This window comes from Apaloderma vittatum, unplaced genomic scaffold (assembly GCF_000703405.1).
Source record: "Apaloderma vittatum isolate BGI_N311 unplaced genomic scaffold, ASM70340v1 scaffold8573, whole genome shotgun sequence".
Classification (NCBI taxonomy): domain Eukaryota; kingdom Metazoa; phylum Chordata; class Aves; order Trogoniformes; family Trogonidae; genus Apaloderma; species Apaloderma vittatum.
Genome location: NW_009709815.1, coordinates 19,078 through 45,636, shown reverse-complemented (window position 1 = coordinate 45,636; position 26,559 = coordinate 19,078). Strand labels below are relative to the sequence as shown.

Genomic DNA, 26,559 nt, shown 5'->3' with positions numbered 1-26,559 from the left:
ATTCCTGTCTCTATCTGCTTCTCCTTGGCAGAACTTTTGCACCACGCAGCATCTCTTCGCTACGCGCAGACCAACGGTCACGACGAACTTTTTAAGAAAAAAGTAGGTTCCTGACGTGCCATTTTTTCTGCTGTTGGGTTCTTCACACACGTTTGCCCCAGCGTAAATCTTGACTCGCGCGATCCAGCCCCAGAAAACTCCAGAACAACGTCTCCACAGGCAGGCCAGCAGGTTCAAAACTTCCTCCTCTTCCTCATCTTCTTCCCACCGCTCTGGTTTTAGCAGCTGTAGCCTTCACCCCAGGCTTAACGTGGTGTAACAGGATCCTCTGGCAGGGGGAATCTTTAGTGGCTGATAAAACCTTAACTGTTGTGAAATGAAAGCAGGTTCCCTTTGAAGTGCGCCTCGCATTACAGCTAGATGCTCTAGACTCTATATTTTAACCACCAATAAAATGATTTATAAGCATAAAGGCCTGAGCCACCTTTAAGGCGGGGGAAGGGAAAGAATTGCTAACGTCATTAGCTGGAATGTATCTTCTTTTTTTTTTTCCTGTGGGTTATAAATAAGGGGCAGAATCAACCTGTTTGGGCCATGAAATGTCCCTTCCTCTGCACGGGAAGATTAATCCTATCAATTTCTTTGTGGCAGGTTTCAGTGTGTTTGGGGCTGGGTTCTCCAGCAAGGCTCTGCTAGGAAGCGCTACGTTTAAGCAATGTAGTTGTGAATCTCTTTTGGAGCATGTGTATTTACTATTATTATCATCTATTATTTGTTTCGCTATGATGCTTCAGCCAAGGCAGAGATCTTGCTGTGCTGGGCACGGTGCCTAATGGCAGCTAAAGAGAACCTCTTCTGCAGATGGCTGATGGTTGAAATAAACTAAAATATATTCTTTATCCTCAATTTAGAGGTGGCGATCTGATGCATGGGCTGTATAAGGACCAAAATTTGTTAAATGTAGCAATGTTTTCATTGCTGTTAAATTAAAAAAAAGCAAGTTTTCCCAAGTCACGGAAGGAACCCATAGTAAAATCAAGAATGGACTTTCTCTTGTGGTAGCTCGGTCAGGAAAATTAGCTTTCATTTCTTCCAAGCCTGTGCACGTCGTAGAACAAAGTGTGCAAGGCACCCCAAGAACTGCCTCAGCCTTTCTGGTTGACTCTACCTGGTTGTAAAAGGATCCAGAGTATCATTTTATTTCCCTGAAGTGGATGTGGGGAGCAAGTTGGGAGGAGTCGTACACGTGTGTGGGAATTTTAATTCAGAACAGCGTGCGTACTGGTGCACGGACAACAATAACCTCACGTGGTGTAACGTAAGACAACAGAAACCTCCCAAAGTTGTGTTTTGATCATACGTTAGCCAAGCCAACGGGCAAACCATCACAGGGGAGCCAAGTACTTGTGGGAATGTTGTTGGAGAAGTGTGTCCCCTACTAGACCATCTCACTCCACATGTTTCTTCTGAACTTCTTCATCCCGAGTAGATTTGCCAGCATCTGGCTCTTGGTTATTAAAAAAAAAAGGAACTTTCCCACCCTTTGCAACGTCAGGAAAGTGTCAGAAATCATTGGAGTGGCTTTTACATTCATGGTGTTCCGTTTATCTTTCCCTCTAACTTTTCATAGCTGCTTGGTTATGTTTTCCCTTCAGGTATTTGAATTTTATATGATTTTCTCAGCATAGAGATTTTTTTTTTTTTTTAGTGAAAGCTCTTTCAGCCTGGGACTAGGCTTTTTTCCCTGAAGAGAAAAGGTTTATTTATCTCCTCACCTAACAGAAATATTCACCTTAACGGTGAAAGAGGAGGAGCCACGTTCCATATCCCTAATTCAAAGCATGAATTACACACACACGCATGCAGGAGAAAAGTACAGGACTCTCCTCTTGGCACAGCCAGCGCCAACAAAAGGTTATTTATTCATTTATTCATTCATTTATTCATTTAAACATTCTGCGATTAGTGTTGCTCAGTGCTCTTAGAAACCGTGCCACGGGTTGGACTGTATAAAAGAGTTGTAAAGCGCTGCAAGCCTTAAGGTTCATTCATTTCTGTCTCCCTTAACTCCGTCCTAGATTTTGCCAGCGGCTTTAGGTGCCAAAAATGGACACAGAGATTCTGACCCGCAGGGACTCTGCCGATCAATGCGGATCGGATGTAAGCTGACCTATTTCTGTCACGCTTTTGGAAGGTGCCGAGAGGTTACTCTGCTCCAGCCAGTAGTGCAGAGCAGTAGGAACAGGTCTGTAAAAAGCCCTTTTTGGTGCCAAGGACCTGACATCAGCCCTGTATACCTTTCAGGGGGCTTAATTCAAACCCGGTCCTCCGAAGAAAAAAGGGCTTTTTTATCGTTTTTGCTATACATGGATATAAATAAGAGCGGGAAGGACTCCCCAGGTCACGCACAGCTCTCATTAACAGGTTTTAATCAAAGCAGCACCCTCACAGATGAGCACCGCCTAGAAATAGCCATAATAGACCGTGATCCAGAGAACCTCACAGAAATTTGCGGGCGAGGCTCGGCGGGTGTTTTTTTTTTGCAGCGAGCGCCACCGCAGGGACTGAGAGCGGGCGCTCTGTTAAATAGGTGAATCCGGGTTGGAAACGCGTCGCCTTGCCCTGCCCGGTGAGCTGCAACGTACCCACAGGTGCCCACGAGAAAAGGGCAAACTAAAAAGTGACCATTTTTAAGGGGACTCATTTTAAAGGTCTGAGAAAGACACTCACTCGGAGGTTTGGATCACGCAAGGTGCGACGGACTCAGGTTTTGCTGCATCTAGAGAAGAGAATTTTGCTTTGGTTCACAAGATGTGGGGACAGTTTGGACCGCGGTGCCTCAAACCCTCATAGTCCCAGCTTCTGATCTGATGTTGAGAAGCCTGGAAGCCTAATGGAGGTTTTCCCCCACCCCCCCCCGAATGCTTTACACTCTTGATTTTTGCTCCATTTTTTCATGTTGCTGTGAAATTTAATCATGTTTTCTAGCCCTTTAGGCCTCACAAAGTCCAGCAGCTGCATTCTCATCTGGCTTGAAAGCTTATCCGCATACTTCTGAACCCCAAACAGGGATCGGGCCTGAGAGCCTCTCCGATTAAATGAAGTAAACCAAGCCCAAGAGAGAGCTTGAGAACCCTTTCCCCTGTGCAGAAGGGAGATTGCTCATGATAAAACACATCAGGGCAGACAAACGCATTTAGAAAATTCACCCCTTGAGTCTTACAGGTAAACTAGCACTGCAGGAAACGTGAGCCCAGTTTTGCACAGGCTTTAGTACTGGGTTTATTTTTAATGCACAGAGGTTTAAATTGGCTGCAGCGCGATTCTAGTGCACGCTGCAGTGTCTCTTGCAAGGAGAGTATCTCTTAGCACACAGACAACAGTGATTTGCTGCAGTACAGAGGAGCTACGAAAACCCTGTATTCCCTCCGGTCTGGTTCTATCTATTTAGCTTGTCTAACATAGAAACCATGATGCTAATCTCTCTATTTATCCCTGCTAACAGTGCAGCCGGGTTGCTATTATGGTTCCCTTCAGCATGATTCACGCAGTTGTCAGATAACAAGGCAGAATGGCCAAATGGTAGAAATGCATCTATTTGGGATGGAGTCACTCGGAATACACAAGTTAATTATTCCTCTTCATCTCACCCTACTGCTGGTAGCATCCTCCCACGCTCTTGATAGTATCCTTAATTCAAAATGCACATGTTTTCACCCAGGAGACTGTGGTGGTAGGATTCGTGTTGTTTGGGAGAAAGGAAATTGGGAAATCATATAATTATTCAGGTTGGAACAGACCCCTGGGATCATCAAGTCCAGCCACTAACCCTGCTCTACAAAGCTCACCCCAAAACCATCTCCCTCAACCCCACATCTCAACGACCTTTAAACACCTCCAGGGTTGGGGACTCAACCACCTCCCTGGGCAGCCTGTGCCAATGTCTGACTGCTCTTTCCGTGAAAACATTTTTCCTAATATCCAGTCTAACCCTGCCCTGTTGCAGTTCAAAGCCATTCCCTCCTGTTCTATTGCTAATCACCCAGGAGAAGAGACCAGCACCAACCACAAAACCCAACACAAATACAAAGTCTCTGTCAGGCAACATCCTGAACCTATTCTGAGCCCACCAGCAACCCAGGTGAGATGGGACAGCAGCTCAGAGAGAGTCACTCATGGTCTTCCCTCCCCTCATCAGGTGTGGTTCAGCAACCGAAGAGCGAGATGGCGCAAGCAGGCGGGAGCAAACCAGCTCGCGGCTTTCAACCACCTGCTGCCGGGGGGCTTCCCGCCGACGGGGATGCCGACTCTCCCCCCGTACCAGCTGCCGGACTCCACCTACCCAACGACCACCATTTCCCAAGGTGAGCAGCCCTTTGCCTGCACGGCTCCTCTTCTCTTGCCTTTCATCTTCCCTCCGGCCCTTCCCTTTCTGATTCATGATGTCCTGCTAAGGCTCTTGTGATACGAGTGTGGTTTTCCTTTAGTTGGGAAGACCAAGTTTTTCCTCAAGTCGGTGGAAATTCCACAGTTTTCTTCTCTGTCTCATGGTTCTTTCTGCTGTGCCCATGTGTCTCATAGCTTTGGGATGGAGAGAACATCGATGCAAAGTGAGTATCACGCAGGCAATGTCTCCATACTGGAGCTCAGTGGAAAGAGTATTGCTAATTCCAGCTGGCTTACAACTGGAATTAGCAAAGGAATTTACAGCTTCTGTCTGGGGAAAAATTAAGAGAAAAAATCAGATATTTCATCTCAGGTCTGCACATTTTGTACCGCGCATAAACCGTCCCACGGTTTTTGTTGAACGCGCTGCATTCCCACGGAGCGCAGAGGTGATGGGACCCGGACGATGAGATCAGGATAGCCGAGCCATCCGTCCATGCTTTGTGCCATCCCCCTGCAACTCCTCACCCTTGAATGCTCTCTCCACAGATGGGGGAAGCACCGTACACAGACCCCAGCCTCTGCCGCCCTCCACCATGCACCAGGGAGGGCTCGCCGCGGCCGCCGCCGCCGCCGACACCGGCTCTGCCTACGGGGCCCGGCACAGCTTCTCCAGCTACTCGGACAGTTTCATGAATGCTGCAGCTCCTGCCAACCACATGAATCCCGTTAGCAATGGCCTCTCTCCACAGGTATGTGACCCACTTCCATTCTCTTTCTTTGGCTGGGAGCATTTGGCTGGTGCAGAACCTCCGAGCGCAGGGCGAGCTTCAGGCTATCACCGCGTGTCATGGTTAACAAGGGAGTTATTGTTGCTGTCACGAATTCTGAGCTAAAGCAATTAGTTAATTTGTTTATCGGCAGTATCTCTACGCTGAGCTCAGCGCTGCGCTGCCAGAACATTTGTATCCTGTTAGTCCCCATATTCAGGCTAGAGCACCGTAATTGCAAACGCTAGGACCTAGAGCATCGGTGTCCGTCTTCTCAGCCCTCCAGCAAAATTCCAGTGCAGATGTGGGCCCTTTGATTGCGGATTTTAGCCTAATGACAGCACATTTGACTCTTTTACCGTTCCTTTTTGCAACCTTACTTTAGAAGTAGTCCATGATTTGTGGGCAACTGATTTAGAGATTAGCTGAAGTCAGCTTGTGCAAGTCTGGTATGAACATGTGTGAAAGCGCCGCGGATGTGAGCTTCCTCAAAACGCAGGGATGCAGATCTGGGCTTTCGTTTCAAGAAACTAATTTCACGCAAACAACTCTGCTAATGCTTTCCACGAGGTCTAAACGAGAGGTGTAGATAATCTTTAAAGGAGAAAAGATGCATTTCACACTTGTCTGTGTAAAAGAATGGAGTTTGTGTGTTCTGAGTTTACCGGGCAACAGCCACGGTGTCCCCGTGTAACACCCCCTCGATTTTTCAAATAATACACCCTCGATTTTCAAATCCTCAATTTTTCAAATCCCAGAATGGAGCACCCCTGGCCTGACGCTGGGCTCCGTGCTCCAAACCTCAGCCCAGCTGCCAAACCAAGGGCTCTGTCCCAGGTTTGATCCGACTGCTGCTGCTTGCGTGCGTGGCTCTTCGGTGCCGTGTGTGCCAGGGAAGGAAGCCTCAGCCGGGCAGAGAGGTTGAAGCCTCCATCATCAGCGGGTCTAGAGAGGGCAGAGCTTGTGCTGTGTCGCTGTTATGGGAGGAGACCTATGTCCTCAGCTGACCAGAGTCAGTGGAGATGCTAGGACGTACATCACCTGAGCACACAGCCCACCCTCTGTCACTGTCCTGGGATAAGAATTCTAATTTTCTGTCACCTCATTAGATCTTTATCTAACCTTCTCTCTGGTTTACTTGATGTAATCTTTTTTCCAAATGCCTATTTGACTTCAAGACGAACAAGGCACACCTTGTACACCAAAAATTAACAGCAAGGACTTGCATTCGTTGCAGTGCGAGCCATCCTGGACGGGTTCTAAGCCTGTTTAACTTTTGCTCTCAGTCACTTGGGACACACGGAGATGTGTGAAGTGCACTGTAGCGGTTGTTTCGGAGTGGCCGGTAGCACTACTGAGGACAGGAAGAGCAAAATAATCTGAAGCTACAGAGAGGAATTAGGTAGGCATCTGAAATGAAAAGGCTACAACTCTTTAGAGGGGAGTCCAATAAACGAGGACATCGGAGAAGTGTATAGATTTTAAAGCCCAATAGTTTGATTAGGTAGGCATCTGAAATGAAAAGGCTACAGCTCTTTAGAGGGGAGCCCAATAAACGAGGACATCGGAGAAGTATATGGATTTTAAAGGCCAATAGTTTATGATCTCTCGAGTGTGAAAACAAACATTAAGGGTCAATGGAAAGAGGGAAATTTTGCAGCTCCTCTGAAAAGGTATAAAAATGCCACTTCTAGCTTTTGAATCATCATAAAATAGAAAATGTAAAAAGTGTGACTGGCATGAGGCTGAATATTGCCTCAAACGGTGTAATTTGCGGGGGAAATAAGGAGACATCTTTCTGACGAGGGATTTCTAATAGCACTGGGCTTGGGAGATGAGCATGTAGTGTGGAATTCAAAGGCAGACCTGCAGGTTCGATGGTCCAGGGCACGTGCTTAATTCAGATTATCACGAGTGCAATTTAGCACCGAGGAATAAGTTGAGGATGAGATCCGCATGATAACCACTGCACACAGACAAGTCCATCGTGCAATTTCCATTTCTGTAGCTTCATCATCTACTTACCAGTCCTGCTCTCTGAATCAGAGGCTCATTGAAATGACCAGACCAAGGCTTTTTCTATGCTTATCCCTATCCCAAATTACCCTGCCCCCAGGCTCGGGCTAGGGGAAGATAGAGTCCTGAGCCAATAAGCCCTTTGTATGGGAAAGAGAGGATACATTATCTGGCAGTCCTGAAGAAAAGAGAGCTTTGCGCCCCCGAGAAGGAGAGATTCCCATTTTCCTAATGCTTTTAATCATGTGAGGGCCAAGATATCCGCATATAAATTCTTCTATTTCTTTTGTGCGCGGAAAGGCTAACCCAGGTTATTTTTGGACTGCTTTATATTTACTTATCTTGCTACCTTCCTGCCTTTCTAAGCCCTCTGCTGTTCCTAGTGGAAGGATAAAGGAAATACTCCTAAAGGCGTGAATGAGAACTCATAGAAGCGTCTTCTGTTGCGTAGAGGGGTGGGTAAATTTTTGTGAGGTCTCAGTATGGGATGCTCTGTGTAATTTTTCTGTGAGTGAGTCAGCTACTCCATGGTATTGCAAGTAAAACCCATCACACCTCAACCCTCTCACCCTCATGTAGCCATCCATAATATCTTGTTGCTTTCTGCAGGGGTAAATGTCAACTACAGGGAAGTCCTTGAGATAAATAAATTAAAAAAAATATTAAAAAATTGGGAACTTAAAATGATGGTAATTTGTCTGAGCTGCAAACAGGCAGTTCTCTGGTTTCATCCCTTAGCAGCAGCAGCAGGAGGGAGATTTCTTTGCAGTTTAGACAAGGAGGTGGGGGCCAGCCTGGCCGAGAGCTCCCAGCATTTGCTGCCGCTCGGCACGCTATCCAGTTACCCCAGGATTGGGTGTCCCAGCCAGAATCCACCAGACGGGCTCGATGCTGGCAGCTGAAATTCTAGAGCAGGAGCATGGCATTTTCATTCTCATAACAGAGAAAAGGGGATTACGTTTGGCCTCTGCAGGCTTGGTGTGTGTCCCCCCCCATGCACTTTAGTCCTTCCCCTCCTGCCAGAAAGAGCAGAGACACTGCTGAAAGTTTTACCCAGGTTTCACGGGGGAAACAGCCACATTTCTTGCTTGTTTTCCAGCCTGTAGCACACAAAGCCTTGTGCCCGTCCAGCTCTGCTGCTGGATGCCCAAAGCACTCCCCGTGCAGCACAGAGGCTGTTCTGCCTCTATTCCAGACCTGAAACTGCCGAGAGGTCAGCTGGGAATTTTTGCGTTCAGCTACTTCATCCCACGATGATGTTGGATGGGATGTTTCCTACCAGAACACCAGCTCAAGGGTAGTCCCATGTGATTTAAACCACTCCCTAGCATGATCTCTCATGTCACACTCCTGCCTACACCATCGTGAGAGACCTCAGGGTAACCCGAGCGGTGATTTGTGACGGTTTCGTGCTGGGACAGCCTTTGTAAGAGAGAGATCTTGCCTGTTTGAGAAACATCTGCAGCCAGTTGAGTCACCTCGCATCTGTCGGTGGCTGCAGCAGCTCAGTGCTGGGCAGCCAGAAGGTGCAGCACCAAGCTCCCCGTCGCTCCCCAAAGGTCCCACGGGCTAGAAGCAGCTGTCATGGATTCAGCTGGGCTGACTCAGTGGCTCGTAACTGCCTCTGAGCTGACATTAATGCCTGTGCCAAAAGTTAGCAAAGACACAGAGACCCAAAGCAAAGTTAAATATGAAGAGTGAGTAACCGGTTAGCAATCATACAGAATGTGATTTCTTGCCCCGGAGCTTCTGTCTCATCATCTCTTGGTTGTAAACCAAGCACGTGTGTGGGTGGGATTTCATAAATGCACTGTCAATATTTCCAAGTCATTTTGATCCCACGGAGGAATCATTTCCCATTTATTTGAGAGGAACTATCAAGGTTAAGAAGGAGAAGGCCAGGCACCAAGACATCCTTAGCCAGGTCATCCTTGGCACTGGCAGCAAGAACAGACTTTGCACCCATCAGTTTTGAAGCTCAGACCTGTGCTGGCTGGGTATTGCCCCTCGCTGTGGCTGGGGTAAGGCTTGTGACAAATAGCTCAATCTAATGGTAAACTCAGTATTAAGTCCAATCTTGTCCTGCTGGGCTTCAAGAAAACTGCGTGCTGCAGCACGGGCTGAGGTCGCTGTACTCTGAGCTGCTTTCATCTCTAGCACATCTTTTCTGCCTTTTAATAGGTCTTTTCTTTTTTTTTTTAAGAGTTTTGTCCGCCTCTTTGCCTCCTAAAATTTCTTCTGCTGTTTTAAATCCAAGCCTGTATCTTAAATGCCTCTGACCATTCACTGCAGCATGTTGGGGTCCTGCGAGGGGTTACTCAGAAGCAAAAGATCATTAGTTTATTGCAGATGGCCCCTGGGTTGCTGAAGAACATATTAAGGTATAGTCGAGTCAGGCGTTTCCTATACTTTCATAACATGTTATTTCTGAGACCTTTGAATCTTTTAACAAACCCACAGGCTCACCTAGAGATTAAGGCAATTCCAGAAATATGAAGAGCCAAGAGAAACTTGTTCACCACCTCATATTTGTTGCTTTAATTTTCTCAGGGCTTGCAGTGGCTTTTTTTTTTTTTTTTTTTTCTCCACGAGCAACTTCATTCCCGGTGTAACGACAGTATCTGAAGGCTGGAGTCAGATTTTGCAATTTCTGGTTTATCGCCGTTTCTTGGTAGTGTTCCAGGAGGGTCACTCGAGGCGTGGGTCAGGCTGTGCCCACAAATTTACACTCAAAACTCAGGGATTTTTTTCAGTTTGCACACCCGCAGCACAGCTTGGTTTTTCCTGACATCATCATCCCAAGGCTCCGTTCTCTTCCAGCAGCAGGGGTAACGCTTTCCTCAGCCTCGCTGGGGTGGGATTAGAGATCATCTGAATCCCTGTCAGGAGCACACTGATCCTGGCAGAAGCATGAGAAGGGCCAGCTTAGCCCATTTTTTTTTTTTTTTTTTTTGGTGGGGGGAAACCTGGCAATTGGGAAGGACACGATGTTAGCTGGCGAGAGGGGAGCAGGCATCGCGGCGTCTGGCTCCAGCGACACAGCGCTCCTTCCTTCAGTGACACAGATCCCTTCTGTCTAGTTCCCTTCTTTTTTTTCTTTTTCCTTTTTTTTTTCCTCCCCTTTTTTTTTTTTTGTCGGAGACACTGTGCCTATAATAAGCATTCAAAATGAGTCTTGCTGGGCCAGGAGAAAGGGAGGGGAAGAAAGAGGGGGAGGAGAGGGTTAGATTTCGGGGGGAGTGGGGAAAGGGAGGAGGGGGTTTAAATAGCAAAGAATTAGAAAAAAAAAAAATCTGATGCAAATCACTAGTAGAGAGAAAATTATGTGCAATTACCCAAGCGATACTGGGCAGCCGTGCCCACCCCAACCAACAAGATCTCATTAACAAGCAGAAAATAAGATTGAAATGGTGTGTAAAAGAGCTGAAAAATGAATTTGAATGCTGCATTTGTCCACAATTACCCCCTCGTTCACACATATTTTATTGCAATTTTTTTATTATTCTTAATCTTTCCATCCCTCAAAGCAGATTGGGAACATCCTGGCATTACAGTTGCTGAGGGAGGAAGCATTAAGGATTCCCCGTTTCCCTGAAAAGAGACCCTTCTCTCGCTCGAATTTTAAAGGGTTGGGTTTGGGCGGATAAGGATTCATTTCTCCGGCTTATCTTAGTGTAGGAACATGTTCTTCTAATATTCTTTAACCTCAGACGCTCTTGGGTGCCACCCCACACGAGGGTTTTTCTTTAACCTTGCCTCCGGGGTTCCTCCACCTCCTTTTTCCATCACTCCTTCCCTCTTCTACCACCCTCCTTTTTCACTCCAGATTTTTGGCCGTGTACTCTCTGCTCTTCCTCCCCCCACGCCACCTCCTCCTCATCCCCTCCCCAAGCCCATCTCTCTGGAGGACAGAGATTCCCTCAACCCAAGCGGCTGCTGTCCCTTTCCCTTTCTTGCCGCGTGGTCTTCACCCTCCCCACGACCCAAGAGGATTTTTGGAGAAGGAGGTGAACGCGTGCTCAAACTCATGTCCTTTTTTGTTGTTGTTTTTTTGGCCAAGGACATGGAAAAGGGAGCATGGGAGCTCCAGGGTTTTCTCTGGGAGAAGCTGGCTCTGCTGAGACTGCGTTGGCGTCATTTTCTCGGTGTCAAATGCAGCTCCATCTCTCTAAACTTTTAACCTGTGTGTCCCAGGAAAGCTGGTATTTTTTCCACCAAAGTTTTTTTCCTTTTTCTTTTTTTTCATTTAACCAAACAAAACCCATCTGCTCTTGTCAGTTAGACGCCTCTGCTCCCAGCAATGGGAAAAGGGGAGAACAGAACATTTTTCTCGTGTGAAAATAGATACGTATTTTATTTGCTCGATTCCTACTGACTCTGTTTCTGCAAGTGAAGGAGTAGGGTGGGAAGGGGAAAATTCACATCCAAGAGGCCAGTTCACTTTCTATCAATCTTGAGGTTTCACAAGTTCCCTCGATTGATTTGTGCGCTCTGGTCCCATTGAAAACTAATTAGAAACAAATAAGGCAGCATCCTACTACCTTAACGCTAACTCTGATGCTCCGATTGCATTTATTCCTTTGCGATTTGCCCTCTGGACATTGTGTGTATGGCTTAGATACTAAAATTCTAGAGACACTGAATGATTCTAGAGCAAACAGTTGGTTCCTGAGCCTCGAATTTGACAGGATCTTTGTCGTTACCTTTGGTGAGCCCTGGGTCAGCCCCTGTTTGTAAACTCAATTGTAGAAAAATTGAGGGGAAAGGGGAATATGGAGAAAATAGGAGAAGCTCTACTGAAACACCTCTGCTGAAACACCTCTCCTCTGGGTCCTGTCTCTTCTCCACACCCTGGAGGGTAAGAAGGACTTGGCTGGCAGACACAGGCTTGGAGAATTCAAACGCGGGATTTGCCCTGCTTCATGATTAATAAGGGAACTCGAGACAATGCAGGCAGGGCAGATAGAGAAAATGAGAGATTAGCAATTAATACAGCATCCAGCCTGGCGACGGACATTGCGGCACGACCTCTGGCATTCGGAGGCGAGCATTTTGCCACGCTGCTCCGGGAGCTGCAATAACCCAGGGACTGGGGAGCTGGTGCGGAGTGGCGGGAGGGACTGCGGCGGGGAATGGCAGCCCTGGAATGAGGGATACGAGATAGAGGGGAAGCTTAAAGGGAAGGAATGCAACAGAAAAAGGCATAATTAGGATTCAGAGGCAGGGGCACGCGCGTGTGATCTCGTACGCTTGCGTGCAGAAGAGCATCAACGTTCTGCGTGCGTGTTCTGTGTGCGCGCACCGCTGTGTGTGCCCGTGCAGGGTATGTGCCTGTTAAAATCTAGCAGCTGTGTTCCAGCTGTGCCCTGGCCGTGAAAAGCCATCTACGATAGGAAAAATCTACAGCAACGCCCTCTGCAGTGGATAAGGCACTGACCCCACCCTGCCCCTTTATTTTTTTTCACAAAGAGAGGTTGTGGAAAGGGTTTTAACTTGGGTGGGTGCAAAGCAAGAGCAGAGATCTGTGCTGGGGAGGGGAAGCGGGACGGTGTGTTGCAGGTAAACGTGGGTCCATCACTGTCCTTGTGAGCCTCAAGCCTGCCCCAACTCAGGAAACACTGAGGATGGGCACAGGATCAGGTGTTGCTCTGTGTTAGGGTGACAAGCCATGACCTTCGGCTTTCCCAGATCCAATGGATGCATTTTGAAAGGGGTCATTATTCAATATGGTTTATTTTGTGTTCGCTTCACCATCTACGGGAGGTGATGATGATGCAGGAAGCTTGAATTCACCCCCAGCCCAACGCCAGGCAGCTGCTGGGATCGCTGGCGGATGGGTTGCAGCATCTTGGGGCGAAGGTTGCAAGCGGGACGTTCAAGGCGGGGAGGGCATTTGGGAGCTGGATTGGTCTCTGGAGCATCCTAGAGGGCTGCTCAGAAGAGCTGTTAAGCCCTGAAGCCTCAGGAGGGGAGATATACCCTAAAGGGATGCTGTGCTTGTCTTTTGTGTGAGAGGGAAGGGAGCCTGGGTATTTCATCCCCTCGCAGTGCGTTTGCCTCGCCGGCTCTCTCCATGCACCGTGTGCGGAGCTGGGAGCAGTGTGTGGCTGTGCAATATATGCTTTAGCAGTTTGGGGTTACAAAGCTGTGCAGAGGCTTCTGTAGAGCACAGGAAGCATGGAGGAGAGGAGCTACCGCCGCCTGTGCCACAGATGAATAACGGGGGCTATCAGGTCATGGGGTTTGTGCCACACAGAGGGGTTTCCACCTCGCACAGCGGTGGACGGCTTGGGTGCAGCGAGATGCTGCTTCTTGCCTCCATCAGACAGGCGTGCACGAGATCAATTTGCAGCGGGGGCTGAAGATCAGAAATCCTCGCGGGGTCCGGGGTGTGTGAGTAGCAAATTGATCAAAGGTGCTGAGGGTCTTAGCTCGCCGCAGTAAGCTGGAGTCAGCCCTTAAGCCTACCCGGTTTGGAGATGAGGGGGATCTTATTTCAGGGGAATAAGTACCTGAAAGGGAATCGTGAGCCACACAGGGGAAAAGGGTGGGAGCTGCTTGCCCAAGCAGATAGAGGAAAATCACAGGGACTGGATTAAGAGATTGAAGAGGCAAGGCTGACACCGAGGGCGTTGTTCTGGGGTGGGAATTCACCCGCCAAGCCAGCACAGAGCTGGACCACTGGTGTCCTAGTGGCCCGCGCGGGTGGGAGCTCTCACCACAACTCTCGCTTCGGCTCGGTCTGGGACCCTCTGCTGCGTGGGGACAGGACTAGGTTGAAGCAGACCCTGATGAGAACTCACCCATTAGTTTGGGAGGAAATATCTACCCCACGCCTCCCTCCCTCTGCCCTGTTGCAGGGACACCGGGGAGGCGATGCTCCTGATGGGAAAGGGAAAGCGAAGGCGGCTCCTCTCTGTCTTTCCCCGCCGAGATCTGGAGCAGCAGAGAGAGCCCCTTGCAGCCTCCTCTCCGTGTCTCTCCCAGCTTTTCTTCTCCCTCTCCCTTCCCTTCTTCCTCCCGCTCCTCTCTCCTTCCATTTGATGTGGAGGAGAGCTGTCTGCCACTCGCGCGTCTGTACCGAGAAGGGATCAGAAGTTTCAGCGAGCGCTCGGCGCCTCTCCTTTGATCCATGTCCTGAGGCCTGCTTGACAGCGAAAAAAAGCATGGAGACAAAACGACTCAGTCAAAGTGATTCCTGACAACTGTCTCCATGAGATAAGGAAGCTCTCTGTGTCTTGGTTTCTTTTTTTTTTTTTTTTTAATACCGCCTCTCCGTTTCCATAAGAAGAGCTGCACAGAGAACAGCCGAGCAGAGAGCGCCTGGCTGAGCTTTATCATGTTTCCTGTCTCCCTTTCCATTCCTTCCCCCTGCTTTTTTATTTTTTAATTATTATTATTTTTATAAAAACCACCTTTTTCCCATTTTTCTCTCCCTCTTTTCTGCTTTACCCCGCCGCCTTACCCCAATGCTGCCTCTAATTATGCAGAGAAAGCCCAGGACATTTGCAGGTGGCCGGGACATTATTCAGCTCAATCTCAACCAGAGGGAAATGCCTGCCTTCCCTGCGAGGGGCTGGGGGGGAGAGAGAGAACCCCGTACATTATCTGACAATAACCGATCCTTTGAGGGATCGGCAGCAGGCCTCATTAATAGCAAGGCATTATGCACCGCTGGCCACTTAAGCGGTCCTTAGAGCTGTTCCCCTGCTGCTGAGCCCCAGATTTTTTTATTGTTGTTCCATTTTTCTTGCCTAGTTCATGTCACGCAAGGAAGCGTGTGTGTCCCCCTCCCCGTTTCCCTTCTCGCCTCTGGGTTGCTTGCAGGAATGAGTTTGCAAGGGCTCGGCGACACTAATCCTCACTGGAGGATGCAGGACTTGGCGCGCGTGTCGGTACGTGGGGGAGCAGGATGCACACCTTGGAAGGGGACTGAGCTGTCAGGGGGTCCCCAATCACACGGGCTCCCTCCGAGGTGAACGGAAGGGATGGGGAGGTGCTCAGGTCAACCTGGATTGGGCTGAATCCAGGCGAGGAGCCGAGGCAGGGAAAGCAGGTTGTGCTCCTGCACTTCCTCATCCTCAACTTTGTAAAGCTGGAAGGGACTTAAGGTCCACCTGAGGTGACAAAACTTGGCTTAGGAGGAGGCTTAGAGAAGAGTACGTGGTTTAGTGATCCCTGCCAGGGTGAGGGATCCCTGTGCTCCAGCTGGCTCAGGTGATGGGGACAGGGATCAGAGTCCATCCCAGCGCCGCTGAGCTGCTTTGCCAGGGAGTTCCTCTTCCCCTCCGCTCACCGTAATTAGGCTTTTGTTATAACGTCTGCTCCAAAGTCGAATTCCATTAGCATGCAGGATGGGGGGTGGAGGGGAGCGAGGGGGGACACAACGGAGGGAGAGATTCCCTTCCCCCCAGAACTGCGCTGCGCTGCGCTGATAAACAGTAAATATCGGGGAACAGGATTTCCACATTATCTGAGCGCGGCAGAAAATCAAAATTTCAGTCTAAATCCGAGGAGACGAGGCTCATAAGCTCCTCCAGCTGATACAGACGCCGAGCCCAGCCGGAAAGGCTCAAGAGGCACAAAAAAACATTTTTTCGTTAAAAAAAAAAAAAAAAAAAAGAAAGGAAGAAAAAAGAACGAAAGGAAGGGAAAAAAGCGAGAAATATTTGGGGTCTGACTGCGAGAGCGGGGGAAGAAGAGATAGGGCAAAGCAGGGCATTGTCTGATGTTGCAACCTTTTTGTGATGAGGAAATAAATACCCGGGTGTATTGGGGAGGGGGTTGGACTCTGCCCATCCAATGAACTTTCCAATCGGCGGCTCTGGCTCAGCAGAGTGTTGCTTGGGGATCGACCTGTAGGACACTAACAGCTGCTGGAGGATGATGGCAAACCTTTCATTAGCGATTAGAGTGCGCAGCTGAGCGCAAATCCAGCCCCGAATTAGGAGCCACATGGGGTCTTCCTGACCCTAAAAGCCAACACTGGATTCAGCAGCTCCGTCAGGAGCGGGGGTCTGCCAGCTCTAATGAAGCTCTGGGCCACGCGTGCTGTTAATAGCATCTCCATGCCCTGCTCTGGCCCCGGCAGAGAGAGCAGGAGGCTCCCCAGGTGGGCACCAACTCCTGCCGTGGGATTCGTACGCCGTGGTGAGGAGGAGGAGATGCCAAGGCTGCCTGGAAACGGCTTCTTGGGAGGGCACGGGGCTCCCTAAAAATAAGCAGCATCAGTGAGAGTGGGTCAGCGATGCAGAAGCCAGGCTGGAGGTGGTCACTGGTGTTGCAGTGAAAAGGGGGAGGTGGTTCTGCCTGCTTCTAAAAGAATTTGCTCCCTCTTAGTTCGTGGAGGGTTTTCATGGTGCTTTCTGCTCTCCCAGGGAGTAAGGTGGTTTCAGTGCCAGGTAGGACTGGTATTCTTGGGGAGTTCGGTTTAGCTGCTGGCTGTGTCCCAGACATTTTTGCATCCTTGGCTGGATCATGCTTTGTTTTCTGGTCTTGCCTATGTATGAAACTCCTTGAAAGCGTTGCTCGCTACAGAATCTATAGCTCCGGGATTTCAGTCCAAGGGAATGCACATTTCTGTACAGCACTGGAGGCTTTGGGCTCTCCCTGAGGCTTTTAGTCACTGCCGCTTGGAGTAAGGGAGAAGAAAGTGCAGGGACCAGTTGCAGAAGATGCTTTCTTGGTGTCTGTAGCAGCCACTTTCTGTATTTCTCCTCCCATCATGAGGTTGCAGGCTCGTTATAACTCAGAAAGCAAATAAATTCCTCGTTCTGAGCTGCTCCCTATGCCCAGCTGTCGTGCGTGTCCGTTCCCTATCTCATTTCTCTGCCCATTTATGAAGTGGTATCTTTCATGCAAAGAATTTTAGGGTCTGTGCTCCAGCTCCAGCAGGTTTCTGGTACAAAGTCTGTCCATACCAGATAGATTGAAGGGCGTATTGGTGGAACTGAGCCCCCAGTATTTAGGTTTCTCGCAGGCAAGGCTTAAGGCTCTCGGTAACTTCGATGCTTGAGCAACTTTTGCTGCCATGGAAAGGAGGGGGTTTTATTTCAGATGAGGAGGAAGCAGGTGAAACAGGTACCTGTTGGAAACATCAGAGTCTTCCCTGCTGACAAACTGACTTGTGTTTTTTAAAGTACAGGAGCTTATAGGATGCTGCTGCTGGTGTAGGATGTTCCAATCCCTTTTGTACTGTTGGCCCAGATCCTGTTCTGTACTGTTCTCTCTTTGGTATTGGGGCAGGTGGAGAGAGATGAGTTTCCTGAAGTGTTTGGCCTTTCACCTCTCACAGGTGTTTACACAGACACCCTAGAGGTCCTGAAATTGAAAGTCAGAACTAGGGTGGCACCTTTTGATCATATCATCGAGGTCTGAGGTCAGTGCTACCAGAGTGACCGAGGCATTTTACGTTGGCTTAGAATCTGTTCATGCATTTTGAAGAGAAAACACCCCACATCTCTTTAAAAATTAAGATCTTAATCCCATACCTTAAGACTGGTATTTCAAAATCCCTTGGCATGCACGAAGGGCTTTCTTCTGCTGTGTAGCAGAGTTAGCATTGCCTCAGATTTCACTGTTTGAACGGTCGTCAGGACAGAGTTTTGGCCTCCATTAACTACAAGAAAGGCTGATTTAACACTGAAACATGTGCTGGACTGCTAATCAGCATGCACTGATGTATCAAATATATCTCCCCCAGCAAAACCCCATCCAGGGGATGTATAGAAAGTCATGGGGATATTTGACTCTGCCATCAATGTCTTTTACTATCCAGCCTCTTTTACCTGCAGCACCAGCCTGTTGGCCAATTCGTTGAGTGCTCTGTTTTTTCCCGTCCTGTCCACATCTTTACGCCAGCTCTCCACCTACATCCTCCCAGCCATGCCAGAAGATTGCCAGGTCCCCTCCATCAATCCCACCAGCTACAGCCTCTTCCATCCTTCCCCCACTGCTCATAACCCAGCTCCCGTGTCTCTCCTTGCCCGTTGCCCTTGTTTTATTTCACCGGGGGTCTCAGAGCCACGGTCCCTGCAAGAGGGTTTCTCAAACCACTCGAGAGCCGCAGGCTTGTCTGGAGGGCGAGAGGTCAAGCACTAGCAAGTGTTTCCGTTTAGTTCCAGATACCAGCCTGACAGGTGGGTGCCTCTTGATTAATTCCCAGCTCCCCTAAATGCTCCCGTCCTCATGTGCTGCGGTCCCGTCCAAGCCTCAGCAAAGTTAGAGGGAAAAAGAGGAGGATGTTGGAATGTGTTAAGTTCTGTCCATTCAGGCTCTTGCGATGGGACCGTGGCCTGAAGCAGTTGCAGATCTTCATCTCCAGCACTTGTCATGCTGACAGTATTTTTAGGCAAAGACATGTGCTTAGAAAGTACAGCCAGAAACCTTCAAAGCCTCCAGATCTCCCAGCTTGGCTGCTAGGGTGCAGTTTTGAACTTCTAGGGTCTTCTTGCTAATCTGCAGAAATGCAAATATCCAGCTGATGTTGATACGGTCCAGGGAAATAAGGATTTGGGGTGAAGGGAGCATCCTCATCATCTGAGCTGGCTTGAGCTTTTGAAGGTGGGCTCTGACAGGGTTTGTGAGCTCTCTGTGGTGCAAGGTCTGGCTGCTGCTCAGTCAGCTTGTGTTGGTTCCTGACCAGCAGCAGCTATGGTAGCACAATATTGGTCACCCTGAAGGCACCACAGTCACGCTGTGGTGATTCTCCCTTTCACGCTGTCATGATTTAAAAGCAACAAAGAGAGAATATCACTCAAATTCATTGCCCTTAACTAACTCGCTTCCATTAGGGGCTCAGTCATCCTACATGCTCTTTATGACGAGTGCAGAGAGACTTCAGAAAATGAGTCAGAAAAGCTGAATCACTCTTTTCTGACACCACAGACTACGGAGACGTTTATTTTGTCTTTATTGGAACGAATGTGTTGCTAGAGTCCAAGTCTAAGGAGTTCCCTTTCCGCCTTTCTCATTCCATCTTTCACACGTGCTGGTTTACAACAGTGCCAAGAAATGATAGAAACCTCACCAGAACATCTCTGCACACATCCCCACTGGAGAAATTCCCAAGGTTTACGTAGCTGAGTGAATTTCAGAGAGCAGGTCAATCCCATTTACCCAGTTAATGCTCCGCAAGGTCCTACCAAAGGTCTCGGTGGAGAAGCTAAAGGGAGGGAAGGTGTTTTATGTTCATGTCAGCAGAGGGCTGGAAGTCAGGAGACTCATCTCCTCTGCTGCTAACTTGGTCACCCTACCCTGGCAAACTACCTCCTCTTGTCTGCAGTGGTTTCCCCATCCATATAACAGGGAGAGGTAGCGTGGATCTGCCATGCAGAGGCTAAAATCACAAAGGGCTACAAAATACCCTGAAGAGCAGGGAAGGACGAATCCAGCCCCCTGTAGGTGTTACAATCCCACGAGCAGCAAAACTTCCAGCAGTGCTGAGGTCCTATGGAAGCAGCCAATGCCTCAGCACTAGGTGTTATTTTATTTTTTTTTTTTTAATTTGAAAAAGCCCCAACTTATTAAAATTTTGCCCGGCTGCATCTCCTGCTTATTCAAATACTGCCAATTTCCGTGGATCTCATATCAGCTCCCAGCATCTCCCAGCCTCGGTGCTTGGGTTATATGGGAAGAGAGAGAGGGAGGGGGGGAAAAAAACTGCGAGCAGAATAAAAGCTGCTATCTGACAGAATCTCTCCTGGGGATCTCAGTTATTTTAAATAAATAAATAAATAAATAAAAGGAATCATTTTTCTCTTAGCTGGTGTTTGTTGAATGCGCAGGAGCCATAGGCAAATTTTTGCTAATTTTGTGCATGCTTTTATCATACTGGTGATTCACTGGCAGCTTTATCCTCCGATAAGTGGATTAGTTGTTGAGCTAAACAAAAAGGTGTTTGACAACCAGGAAGCTCTAAAGAACATATTTGTTTTCCAAATAATGGAGCTGTGTTTGTTGCTCAGTGCAGTATGGGGTGTTGTTGTGAATTTCATTAGCCCAAAGGAAAGACCTCAGAGCTTTTCTCCTTTACAACAAGGCTGTGGTTCGGTAGGAAAGTCTCGCTCTTATCAGTGGCAGGATATTTTTTTAATTATTATTATTCTTTGGTTTTTTTTATTCGCTTTGGTCTAGTAGTCTGGCCCCGGAGTGATGCTGATTAGGGAGTGGCTAATGAGCTCTGTCAATGTGTGGGGCCGGGCGCGCTTCATTCAGGTGTGAGCATCACAGCTCTGCTAGGGCACCCTAAGGAGCCCCATGGCTCACGAGAAGACCCAGACTTGTAGGGCTGGGAGCTAAACTGAGGGCACGGAGAGATAAATTGACCGAGCGGAAGAGAATAGAGCTAAAATAATGAGCTTAACTTTATCTAAGACTTGCGTCATAATATCTGAGCGTCTCGCCGTGCTGGGCTGTGTTTCTGCTCATGGTACCGCGGGGAAGGTTGTTATCTCCAAGGCCGGAGATTTTATCCCGCTTAAATGTAAGGTAGGAACCTGAGACTTTGTCCTTTTCCAACCCCAAAGGCTTTCTTTGTAGAAATCCTTCCACATTCAGTGATTCTGTATTTCTGTGTGGTTCTACGTGTATTTTCAGTCCTTCGGCATCCTCCTTTCTGCCCTCCCCACTCAGATGCCCACAGCCCTTTGGCCACCTTAGTCATCTGCCTGCCAGACCATGGGAATTTCTCCCTCGGAGCTGCTGAGATCTTGGTGACAACTCCAGTGGTTGGGGCCGGCTCTGCCTGGTCCTACCGGCTAGACACCTGTAAGCAGGTTCCTCACAGGGATCAAGAACAAGGTGCTCTGCTGGCCTCTCGCTATTTTCAGCTCAGGGGATTTCCTTAAAAATGATGGTTTGTCCAGTGATCCTCAGTGGACCTTTCTTCCACGTGCTTATCCTGTCTGCTCTTCAACCCAGGCAGTTTAGCACCTCCTGCTCCTTGGGGCAAGGAGTCATAGAATCATAGAACAATTCAGGTTGGAAAAGACCCTTGGGATCATCGAGTCCCACCATGAACCCTACACTACAAGCCAACCCATGGGCTGACTCTCCACCAAAGGAAGCGCCGCTTCAGTCGCTTCAGGTTTCACCCCAGTTACCTTCATTTGAGGGCTCGTGCTGGAATTGATGCTGAGTAGCCAAATGGTATTCACCCTCTCCACTTAATCTGTGATTTCTTATGGTGCCATCAAACACCCGGGGAACCAGGAAAGGCGCTGTTTGATTCGAGCCCACCTTCACCAGCAGTGCTGGTGGTGCGGTGGCTTTTTCCTCCCTCCTTTGCTTGGGCCATGGCAGTTTTGCAGTCAGGCTCTTGGAAGGAACCGTGTGGGTTCGTAGACGCGCATTTGGTGCTTGGGCAAGGGTTAGAGGCACTGGCTTAGGCTCATAAATCTGTGGATGCTCCTGATAGCATCTCCTGTGGAAACGAAGCATCTTTTTGCATCCTGGAGCCGAGCCGCATGTTCTCCGGCGTCCTTTTGAAATACGGACAACCTTGGCGATGAGAAGAACATAATCCCAGTGCTCGAAACAGATACCTCCATCCCTCCTGACATTTTTGGGACTCCACAGAGGTGGAGAGATAGTTGGCCACGCCATTTGTGAACCTGGGGAAGCTTGTTCTCCCCTGGCGAGGGGCTAAAAGGGACGGACTTTTCCCCGACAGCAGCCGCTGGCTGGGAGGATGAGATGAAGAGAGAGGGAAGGCGATGCCCTGAGGAAGAGAGGGAGGGCTGCGAGCCGATCCGCAGTGGCTAGCAATTGCTCTCCCTGCTCTGGCAGAGATGAAACGTGGGGAGGGAGGGAAGAAAGGGGGGAAAACGTCAGTCCGAGAGCGAAAGGTCCCCAGCTGGCTCTTAGTGGCATCTGCACTCGGAGTACAGACTCCAGCTGAGAGCTATTTCACTATTTATTTACATGTAATTATTGCTATGAGGTGCAGATATTAACACTGTCAAGAGCAATTTGCCCTGACATTTTTCACTTGCTCTCTTCCCTGACGTTTCAGGTTTGGTGGGTTTCTTTTTTTTCTCGCTCTCCGTCGCACGGCTTCGGGTTTGGCAGCGCAGGGACCAGGCTTTTTAATCCAGCGCCCTTCGCAAGTCATTAAACTTTGAAATTTAATTTTGGCCGGAGAGGAGCCGGGGTGCGGGGAACGTCTCCCACCCCTCCCTCTCCCCACGGTCTCGCGCCCGCCACCCATCCACAGCAGTTCAAGCATTTCCACTCTAAACAAACCAAATTTACCGGTTGCCGCGTTTTCAATTGGAATGCAATCTCCAGCATTAACCTTTGCTTTCGATGCTGCATTTAAAACACACAGAAAGGTGCCCAACCGTTTATTAGGGGGGGGAAAGAGGTTGAAAGTGCACGTAGAGAAAGCAAATGCAGAACAAATATTTTTTTTTTTGTGAACCAGTGCCCAGACCAGCATAAAAATCACAACCCATTTCGAAAGGTGGGCTTGGACTGTTTCCTACTTCTTTAGGTCCCTTTTTTGTTTTCCCCTTCGCTCCTGCCTAAACCATCTGATTTCAATAGCTGGTGACACTTTAAATTAAGATTTCCGGTCTACGCTCGAGCCCTGATTTAATGAGACAGTTGTTGTATGTCATCTAATAAATACCAATTGTGCGTTAGAACTTATTTGCCAAGCAGGAGCAGTGATGTGACAGGCACAACTCACCACAGCCGGCTTTTTTCCTCGGCCAATATGGTGCTTGTAATCATTTAGCATTTCTTTAACACACAATAGACCGTATTCCTCCTCGGCAGAGCTCCGCTGCTCAAAGATTCGCACTCAGGTTTTGTAAACCAGGAGAAAGGTGTGTCTGAAGGACCCCCAGTGTGTGTGGGTTGTGGTTATGGAAGGAGTAAGTGCTGAGTATTTCTCTAGTGCCTGTTCATGGTGAATTTTTGGAAGAGTTTGCTTAACAATTCCCATTCTTCCATTTTATCTGCAGAACGTTGGGGTTTTTTTTCATTCTTTGACTTGGACCAGACTTGGCTTCCACTCTCTTGACTTTGCAAAGAAGGAAATTCAGAAATCCGGTGCCTTCCCTCTCTTTCTTTTTCTTCTGGGCTTGCTTTCCTGGGGTGACAGCAGAAATATGCAGCGTTTGGGGGCTTTTAGATTTTGATTCTCTTCTGGTGCAGGGTCTCAAGCTCCTTGACTGCAGTACTTCTGTTCCATTGCAACACAAATAAAGAGCAATGGGAACGGCTTCGTTATAAATCACCAAGTTCTGCCGCGTATCTGCAGCGGAAGGGACAACCGAGATCGCTACGGATGAGGAGATGGGACATTTAGAGAGGAGAAAAATGGTTTCATTTCATTTCATTCAACACGCTCTGGAGAGGTTATTTGTCTCTATAAGCAAAGGGACAAAATTATTGCAACTGGGTATTTTATTTTCGACATCTCCTCATTGCAAATTGCAGTGGTTTCCTTCATTCTGCTATCAAAAGTTTGTATTTGCATCACTCACTCATTGCCTTTTCCTTTCCATTTGTGCTGTTTGAAAGGCTTTCTTTCATCTAGAAGAAAACGTTGCCTATTTTTCCCCGTAACGTTTATCCATCTCTTGTTGACCCTTTGTAAACCTTTTATGGAGGGACTTGTAACACGCTGCAGAAGCTGAGTAGTATTTTCATTACCGCAGGATACATGTTTAAATGTGATCAGGGCACAGCATGGAAGCTCAACATTTTCTGTTCTTAGCTCTTTCTCCCCATGTGTCTCTAACCATCAACCTTTTGGTGCGTGGCAGGGAAACAGAGATGATAAAACTGTTCCCACCTTTGTAAAACATTCTTATACCTTCCAGAGAAAAGCCTGCAGATAAACTAAACAGCATCATATGGCACAAGTGTTTTGAGGTTCCCCTCGTTTCTGTGCTTAACTTACTGCAAGGCTGGCTGGAATCAGGACGTCAGCCTTGGCTTTGGGATGTTCAAATTCCTGCTCCCCCATAAACTTCTGCCCCGTCTCAAGTTTTCACCTTTATTGGGCTCGTTTTTCCACTCGTAAGGTGAGAGGTGGCAGCCCTGCTCTGCTGAATGCTGACCGTAAACGCAGTAAAGCAGGTCACAGAAATCCTTGACGAATGCTGCAGAAATAAGATACATTTCTCCTTTTTCTGTTGGTGTGGCTTTGGGGAGCACATGCTGTGTCCTGCTGCTTTCTCGGGGGGTGTCTGAAGGGTCAGGGTTGCTCAGCTTAGGCTGGACTTGAGGGGTTCAACTCCCACGTGTAGAAAGCTCCAGATGCCTGGGACTTCTTGTGTGGTTTTCCACACAATGAATGAATGAATGAATTTTTGTGAGGTTTTCCTCTTCAAGTAATGACCGGCACAGAATTAATCAGACTGGGGCTTTATTACAGGTGACCCAAATGCACCCACAAAGCCCAGGCACCAGCTGGTACACACGTTAACTCCAGTTTTGATTAATTTTGCAGATTTTAAGACAGGTTCGTAGCGGGGCAGGGACAGGAGGAGACAAGACGAGCAGATTTTCTGAGGATCTCTTAGGTGCTAACCCTGACACCTTCCTCTGAACCCGGGGCAAGGCTTAGGGCAAGTAAGACCCAGCCAGTGGTCTTTTCTGGGGGGGTTCTTCAGTCTTTCTGCTTACCTCAGCCCTGCCTCCTCCTGCACCCAGGACCCTTCCCCAGGGTCCCAACTTTTCGGCCAACGTCCCAATTCCTCTAAGCTGGAGGGCACAAAGCAAACGGAGGAGAAAAATGCCCAGAGCTGCTGATCTCTGCACCAAACATATCGTGGCTGGGGGGAGCGCGGGCGATGACCACCGATGCCGTCAGCGCTGCCGGGACTTAACGTGTTGTGAGATATGGCAGCTTGTTTGCACGGGTGTTAACCAGCCTCTCCTGTCCCCTTCTTGTCACTGCCCAGTCCCTGCCACAGCCAATCTGTGTCCTAATCTCCATCAATTAACAAGAAACACTTTCGCCCCCTTGCTCCCCCCCCATCGCTGCAGACACCCACCCTGGAGCCTCGGATAAAGAGGGAAGAGCCCCCCCAGCCTCGACCCTCTCCCCCTTTACTTTCTACTAACTCAGCGCAACCAATTAGGCATCTGACACCCGTACTGGCTGACAAATTGTTTCTGTCATCTGCTTTCTGTCTTTCATTAAACGAGAGGCGGAGGGGGGGAATTGGGAAGGGAGGGGGGGCTGGGAGATGTGATCTCCCATGCTTAGCGAGGCCAGATACATTAATTACAAAACGGCCATTTGCAGCATGAAAATGCATTAATTAAATTTATGCAATCATTATCTTTAAATAGTCATATCTTTAAAATAATCAGCCCTTCCTGAGTCTTCCCTCTCCTCCGCTAAGTATCTCTAATCCCTTTTCCACAAGGGAGGGGGGGCTGGGAGATGTGATCTCCCATGCTTAGCGAGGCCAGATACATTAATTACAAAACGGCCATTTGCAGCATGAAAATGCATTAATTAAATTTATGCAATCATTATCTTTAAATAGTCATATCTTTAAAATAATCAGCCCTTCCTGAGTCTTCCCTCTCCTCCGCTAAGTATCTCTAATCCCTTTTCCACCATTTATCTCTGGATCAGCAGTGGCTTGTATGCTTTTAAACTTCTGCACGCAGGAGATGCCTTAAAAACTCTGCTTGAATAATACGAGGGTGCGATACCTTCACTCTCGCTCTTGGCCATGCAGCGAGGAGGACAGGCTTAGGGGCACAATTCTGCTCAGCAAGTTAGAGAATTTACCTTTTTTCTGGAGGTTTTTGACCAAGATCGTTTCCTAAAAGAGAACTTGTAGCTCAACCGGGAGTTGCAGGGTTAACGTATAAAATTCTTTGCTTGCATTGGTACAGGAGAGCAAGTTATGTGCTGGTTTACATACCCACTTAGTAAATGGATGGCTGTTTTCATTTGCAAGAGGTTTAATTTTAATGAGGTAAGACCCTTCACTTTGGCACAGGCATAGCTTTGCCAGCAGACAGCTACCTTTCATCAGTGTATCTTTTTCTTCTCAAAAATCACGTAGTTCAAGGCGGTAAGCGATGTTCATAAGAAAATCCAGCTTTTAAAAATAGGCATTTCGCCTACTCTGATGCTCGAGACCGCAGCTTGGTGGCTTTGTGTTATAATTCTCAAGATATTTTATTCTGGAGTACCTTCAGAGGTAGCCAAAATCGTGTTAGACAAATAAAAAGGAAATTGTGTTAGACAAATAAGAAAGAAGTGCAGCTAATGAAGTGTTAGCTCAGGAGCTTCTAACTCTCATACTTTATTGCTCAAAGACTCCTCTGTTTGTGATGGCTACTCAAATAATCATTGCAAACTTACCGAGGTTTGTGCTGCTCCTTGACAGACCCCGGGTGCAGGAAT

General features: G+C 48.3%; 1 protein-coding gene across 1 annotated transcript in view; it reads left to right on the top strand.

Annotated features, from left to right (window-relative positions):
* Nucleotides 1–26,559, top strand: part of PAX7 (paired box 7) — a gene marked incomplete at its 5' end in the record, with an annotated part of 52,296 nt that overhangs the window by 10,239 nt on the left and 15,498 nt on the right. The window contains 2 exons of the mRNA XM_009867073.1: nucleotides 4,199–4,364; nucleotides 4,936–5,138. Of these exons, the coding sequence (XP_009865375.1) occupies nucleotides 4,199–4,364; nucleotides 4,936–5,138 (369 nt within the window). The remainder of the gene's footprint in view (nucleotides 1–4,198; nucleotides 4,365–4,935; nucleotides 5,139–26,559) is intronic.